At 39.2% G+C, this 7,096-nt stretch overlaps 1 protein-coding gene across 2 annotated transcripts; it reads right to left on the reverse strand.

Moving 5' to 3' along the window:
- Positions 1-491: 491 nt before the first annotated feature.
- LOC109742247 (uncharacterized) lies at positions 492-6,680 on the reverse strand. 2 transcript variants are annotated; one of them, XM_020301352.4, is made up of 9 exons: positions 6,231-6,680; positions 5,397-5,448; positions 4,175-4,248; positions 3,964-4,053; positions 3,237-3,380; positions 2,682-2,733; positions 1,589-1,662; positions 861-950; positions 492-737 (listed from the first exon to the last, which is right to left on the reverse strand). In XM_020301352.4, the coding sequence occupies exons 1-9, from the start codon at positions 6,356-6,358 to the stop codon at positions 728-730; spliced, it is 714 nt and encodes a 237-aa protein (XP_020156941.1). In that variant the 5' UTR covers positions 6,359-6,680; the 3' UTR covers positions 492-727. The 2 variants fall into 2 exon arrangements, with proteins under 2 accessions (XP_020156941.1, XP_020156930.1); XM_020301341.4 differs by having other exon boundaries at positions 840-950; positions 6,231-6,670.
- Between the last annotated feature and the right edge of the window lie 416 nt (positions 6,681-7,096).

Consider the following 7,096-nt stretch of genomic DNA (forward strand, 5'->3'; position numbering starts at 1 on the left):
AGAGATCCGGCCGGGAGAAGGGGCCGGAGGAGGAAAATGTGGTGGAGGTGCGAGACGAGAGAAATTTCTGAAGGGTTACCAATTATATGTTTCAATGGCATTTTGGTTACAGCGAAGTTGAAGGGCGAGCTTTGCGGGAGGGGTGGGAAGCCAGTCTGGAGGGGGTTTTGCTTGTGAGAGCATTTTTTAGATGGCTTCATTTAAGCTGAGCCCACATATTACGTCTTTGTTTAGGTTTGTACTTCTAGGGGCCTAAAAGCTCCACAAGCCAAAGCTCAAACATCGCTCATTTGGCATCCAGTATTTTGGCAGAGCAATATGACAAGAGAATGCTAGGCTATAGCCCAGTGGTAGGGACTTGTTGGTGTGCCTATTTCATTTTTCCTTGGTACACTCACGTCGCGTTCTTGTACGTGCTCCTGTAATGCCTCTTGTATCCCCTGCACTTTCTCTCGCACTGTCAATGAAACGATACGCAAGCCTTCGGCATATTCGTAAAAAAGAAAAAACCTGCTGTCTATCATTTGCCAAGCAATTAAATTTGATATACAATTACAAAACCACCTTTGAGACCATAACAAGGAGCTTCAACTTCGTTAAGAAATCATTTCATTCCACAAAGAAAAAACTTCTCTAATTGCTACTCTGGTATACCCTTTTATTGTGGCACCTTTATAGACAGAGGGGACATTATTGTGTACCAAGAACATATCTCTTCAATGAGTTTTCAGATCTTCCTACATTTCAATCAGGTAAATGCCACATAAATGATTGCATGTCGAGCAGAATTTACACCAATTGTAAGCTAACCAGGATAGTAGAAGAGGATCGACGATTACTGCAAGGGTGCGATTCCATACTTGCTATGGGAATTCAGTAGCAGATGGTAGACTGGGTCTTGGTATGACACTTGGAGAAGTTGAACCACAATATAGCCACATGTTGTGATGCTAAAACAAAGAAAGAAAAAAAAAGAGGATAAGATTCCGTACATAAATAAATAATTGATGCTGCATACACCACTCAACATTAACACGTACTCCCTCTGTCCGAAAAAGCTTGTCCCAAGCTTGTTCCTCAAACAGATGTATCTAGCACTAACTTGATGCTAGATACATCCATTCCATTTGAGGAACAAGCTTTTTCGGACGGAGGGACTATATTCCAGCTTTACATAACTAGAGCTGTACAACATAGTATTTGAGAAAGTAGCTCACACATATCAACCAAAAATAATCCTAAGGGGGAGACTCCTAGAGAGAACATTGGATAATATTCCCTATATATTAGAACGTATGCATCTTGCACCTGGCATGAAGAACATAAAAGCTACAACTCATACTAAATTACGGCAAACATCTGATGGTAATAATTCATCAGCATGGACAAAAGATCCATTGTTAGTTACTACTCCCAGTGATTATCGTATTTGATAGGTAATGGCGGTAGTACTAATTACACCTTATGTTGATATGTAGATACAAGTAATGCAGTAATACTGAAGTTGTACGAACCACAAGAACCCAATTGTTATGTAGTGATATGCTAAGACACTGTATGTTGAAAGCCCCCAAAAAGAATTATATACCTTCCAAAGCATATCAACAAGCATATCCAAATGACTGCTGAGATCCAAGTCGACTCCCTGTGAACAACCCATACCTGTTGACATGTCATCAGAGATTAACCACTTGGCCTTGTGTTGCACATCAGGGAGTAAAATACAAGAATATACACTCCCAACCAAGAAAGAACTTTGTCAGGTAGAACTACAGAAGTTACTGAATAAACAAATATAACCACCATCAAGGTAATTACAAAATACTGACATTGCGAATTTTCAAAGAGGAGATAAGAAAGTTGGACGTAAACTGCAATCAGCGTATGCAGAAAATATTATAGATTTAACTTTAGTGGAATATGATTTGACAACAAAATACAACTATTCTTTTTTTTACCATTGACATGACTGTAAATACCATCGCATGATCAGGATTTAGAACTGAGTTTAACGGGCAATCCAAATAACAACAGAATCAATACTGGTAGTTTTAATAGGGAAAGTATTATTTCATCCGCTGCACAAGCTGAAATACGAATAACAGTGCATTTATGAAGACATGAAGTTATGTATGCTTTGATGAAACTGCCACAAACAGCAATTTTGAGAAAGAAAAGACTAAAAAAAGTACACTTCTTTGACACACCTTAACACCAAGCAGTAACTATCTATTCAAGTCAACAGACTATATGAACGCATCCAGGTTGAAACAACACATGGTTAATTCTATCATTTGGTGCTTGGGATGAAGCTGCCATACCGCCCAAACGGGCTAAGTGATGGATCATCATCTTTACAGTGTAACACTGTGCGGGACCTAAGTATCTTAGCCCTGTCCATCCCACTTTAGCATTGTCAGATAGTAGTAGGCGCTATATAACCATTGCCGCTTATATATTGGCCCTGCTGGTAAGGTTCAAACAGGAATTTATTATGTTCCATTCTTATTTTCATTTTTGACAGAATACGGGTGTCCTTTTTTGACAGGTATGTCACAGAATGTGTGGTTTGGAAACTTCCCTTAGAAATGTAATTTTGTGAGTCAGGTCAAGGTATGCGTAGCCCCATGAAACAAACTCTAATTGCTTTGAACAACCACTAAGATTTGAAGATTTCTCACCGATATTGCAAAGATATTTATATAGAAGTCAATTAAGGTTGCAGCCATCCACCTGTGCACAAGAAAATTGTGAAGTTGAGATTTCCAATTGATAACATCAATAAAATTAGGTAATCCAACCAAAAGTACCCAAAGAAAATCAATGGAAAATATTCACAGATGTCAGTACCATTACAATATTTACTTGGGTCATGCCTCTAACGATTCTCTTTCTTTGTGGACGGACTCCTAGTCTTGTCCACAACTATGGTGAGTGCCAAGTACTACTGTGTTACAACTTACTGAGTAACACAGCTAGGCACTCATGGACGTGATCATTAAAATTAACTCTTAATTGCAACTTCAGCATAGATGGCTTCTAGCACGATTCCCATATCTCATGCTTACTTTATGTTTCGAAACTATCTAGCGTTTTTGTCTATTCTAAGGTTCTTTAGTCTAGTATCTGATTGCTACCTTTAGTCTTTTATCTGCTACATCTACCTGGACAGACAGTACTTCAAAACGATAGTTCTAAGAAACTGACGAATGCGAATTATGAATGTATTCACTTACGGTGTCAACAAATCCTTCCTGAAAGGCAATCCATCTGTAATGACAGTATACGTGACAAGTGCAGCCATGAGTATGCCCAAAATGCTGAAAATAGTTCTCCCGATGACGACAAAAGAACACTTCCTTTCGGGTAGATTATCTTGCCTGAAAAAAGAGATGTCTAATCCATTTAAGTTTGAGATAAGCGTCAGCAGGAAATAGAAGAGCTAAAATTTGTTTCTTTTCATTTCATCTTGAAGTGCCATAGTGCAGTCATCTTCATTCCTCACTATTCATGTAGTGAAAAGTACTGACACACTAGAATTTTACAGGCATTGGACCAACAAGATGACTCCAGATTCTCAGTTTGTTCAGATAACACAAAAGTACTCATTTAATGTGGCAAAGCTGTCTTTTTGACATAATTTATTAGTATTCCTTTATGTGCAAGAACAAGGAACTAGAAGTTCGGAATAAGTACAAGAGCTCAGAAAGTATCATCATAGTGTACAATAATGGCATAAGAATTGACTAATGCAAACAAAATAAACAGAATAACTATAAATAATCCATGATTCAAAGGAATACCATCAAAGCTAAAATTGAATTATTTGATAAAATGTTGTATTGAATAATGCAGTTCTTTTCATAGTTGCAGTTATTAAATCCTCTATTATGATGTCAAGAAAATAGTTGATCGGAATGAATCAGTACCCTGCATATAATGGAAAATAATTTGATTATATACCTGAGCAGCAAAAGATCAAGTGGATTTTGGGAAAGCCCTGAAGATGTTATCTCAAATAACTTGCTAACAATATAAGCACATGTAGTGGCACTGAAAAAGTGAAAGAAAAAAATCGTCACATTAAGTGGAATAGAACACCTCCAGTCAAACAGAACTGTGAACAAGCCATGATAAATCAAGAGGATAATAAATTATTTGCAGAAAAGAATACCTGCCGAGACAAATCAACAGTACTACCCAGAAGATAGAACTAATCCAATTTCCTTCCTTGTAGACAACCCAAGTCTGAAAGACCATAAATGAAAGAAACAGTTCAATCTCGAGTCAAAGCTGAAAAAGAGTGTTTATGTCCACATTCTGTAGACAGATAGCAAAACTAAGCCAACATTCTAGTGCTCAATTCCTGCAGAACCAAGCATCCTTTTTCAGAAAACGCGAGGAATGTGTTTCGTTGCATTGATTGGATATGTTAGCAACACCTTAAGTTTACATATATAAAAGATGGACTCTGGAAATTCTGCGTTTGAATCAAGCGGAATAGTTAGTTTGAAAAAAAAAAATGGCTTTGACAATTTACTACTTCGTGCGCAGGCAGGAATTGATGCAAACATGATTATAGAAGAATGTCTCCTAGCTTCTTCTTTTTTTAACAATATGTCTCCTAGCTTGGTTAGTGAGTTAGCAAGTTAGTTAGGTAGACTGCAATCTCATCTCGTAGCTGCGATTATTCTTAGCTTTATTAATTGGATATTTTATATATTAATTACTTAAATTGTTTGGGCACTCTTATATAAAGGCTGTCATATATATCAACAAAAAGAAACATTAAGTTCATGGACATCCCAATCTCTAGTCTCTTTTCTCGACAAAGCCATGCAAACATGTCGTCCTCTTGGTAATATATATGACATAAGGATCTAAGGATCAATACGAATCTGTGCCATGTCCAAACAGTGTGTCAAGGATACCATTAATTAAGACAGAGTGATGCAGAGGAGGTACTATTTATTTTCATCTCTTAGTTGCAACCCATGTATAATCATTAACATTTGGGCCAAAAAAAGGCAATGCAGTTACAGATATGGCACCACATTTGAAAATTTACAGAAAATATTTTCATGCAGATGCAAAGGAAAACACAATGAATCGAAGCAGAGGCAAACACGATGAATCGATAGAAACTTGTGGGAAAATATGTCTGGCACAAAGAATCTTATGAACGACATAATGTATTTTTCCGATAGTTCTATTTATTCAAAAGCCGATAGTAAAGAAAAAGAACTGGTAGCTACATGGTAGTCCACTCTTGGAAAATGTGTTTCACCTGTTGTACTATCAAATATTCTAAACATCACAGGCTTTATGTAAATAGCATCTGAATAAACTAATTGCTTAGCAATGTGGAAACAGATATACAGAGATAGAGGATTTACCGAAATTGCTGCCATATTTACATAAAAATCAATCAGTGTTGTCACCATCCACCTGCACACAGGAAGAATTACTATTTTCAAGTGAAAATCATTTGAAAACATATAAGATTCATACTCTGATGCAATGCATAATTCACTGGCTAAAAAAGTATCAGTTCTCTCAAGAGCACACTGCCTACAACACTATTCAACATGTGTATCTAAGGAGTAGCATTTCTCAGGAGCTACCTAAATCTGCATCAATGTAAACCAAGCCTGAGGCTCAAAAAGTATCAGCTCCCTCTGAAGAGCACACTGCCTACAACACTATTCAACATGTGTATCTAAAGAGTAGCATTTCTCAGGAGATACCTAAACCTGCAGGAATGTTGACCAAGCCCGAGTCCCCATGCCATACCACCTTACTAATTCAACACACATAACTAAATCCAGATATAAGCAACATCTTACAGCTAAATGCTTGCAAAGATACATAAGGTTTATGCCTTTCTTACAGCTAAGATGGTAACTGAATTCATGAGCAAATCAAAGTTCATAACTGAACATTAACTTTGCGAGTGCTTTTTTTTTGCGATTATATACTTTGCGAGTGCTACAAATGTTGCTAATTAATCACACCTAACTACCTAAGGCAAGTTATGCTGTATTAGAACCAACGATCCTCATCAGGGGAATTTTAACGTACTCGTATCGTATTCAGACCCCCAAAAAAATGTGTAGCAGCTTCCTACCGATCCACAAGGGTGCACAGCGGAATGAGACGTTTTCCAAAATTCACCGCAGCAATCAGCATATAATCCTCTTCAACGGCGAAAAGAAAGAACAGTTACTCACGGAGTCAGCAGCTCGGCGCGAAACGGCGAGCCGTCGGTGATGCAGGTGTACACCAGGGTGCCCACCATGAGGCAGCCGAGCGCCGCGAACACCGTCCTGTACACGACCAGGGTACCTAACGCCGCCATGTTCGCGCGCAAGGAGCTCAGTGCGAGACGAAGAGGGCACGGAGTTTGGTGGAAGAGCTGGGGCGAAGACAGACAAGTAGGAGGAGGAATTGCCAATCGTCCAGGCGGGTACTGTGGACGAGATGCTGACACGTCGGTGAGGCGGAAGCGGTGGCGGAGGTGAGGCCACGTAGGGCGCGCACGCCGCCGCCGTTTGCGACTTGGTGAGGCGAGGGGGTCGCGTATGGAGACTGGCTGGTGAAGAGGAGGGGGAGGAGGAGCAGCGGAGGTTGCCACCGGATTCCGGCGCTGGTCGGCGAAGGAATTGAGACGTGCATGCCTATTCTACGGCGAATCCTTTTTTTCCTTTTCGACAAAACTGTACGGCGAATCATGTGTCGCTCTCTGCGACTGCGACCACGATTGTGGAGGGAAAAAGCACGGGATATGCGCCAGGCCCAATTAGCTACTCCGGTTTTCTCGGTTCTACAACAAAGCTTGTTGTCCAGTTTATCAAAAATTGTCCAGTTTTTCAGATTTGCAAGTTTTCTATCGGAAAACTAACTGCGAAGGGGATGGCAATCGAACGTTTTTATGGCATTTCTTTATGAGTTTTTGATGGCATTTTTAGGTGGTAGCAGATGGCAATTTCTTCCCCTTTTTGCCGCAAAATTTCCTTCTTTCACAAACTGTCATACAATACATCTTTTTTTAACTTACTAGAACAATTCATGTGGGTTGCAACATGATATAAATATT

Source organism: Aegilops tauschii, chromosome 7 (assembly GCF_002575655.3).
Source record: "Aegilops tauschii subsp. strangulata cultivar AL8/78 chromosome 7, Aet v6.0, whole genome shotgun sequence".
NCBI classification, from domain to species: Eukaryota; Viridiplantae; Streptophyta; class Magnoliopsida; order Poales; family Poaceae; genus Aegilops; species Aegilops tauschii.

Coding starts and splice junctions, on each gene's coding strand:
- LOC109742247 (XM_020301341.4), bottom strand. CDS start 6,358: ATGGCGGCGTTAGGTACCCTGGTCGTGTACAGGACGGTGTTCGCGGCG. Junction 5,449..6,230: donor CGCGCCGAGCTGCTGACTCC/GTGAGTAACTGT, acceptor TCCTGTGTGCAG/GTGGATGGTGACAACACTGA. Junction 4,249..5,396: donor TAAATATGGCAGCAATTTCG/GTAAATCCTCTA, acceptor ATGGTCTTTCAG/ACTTGGGTTGTCTACAAGGA.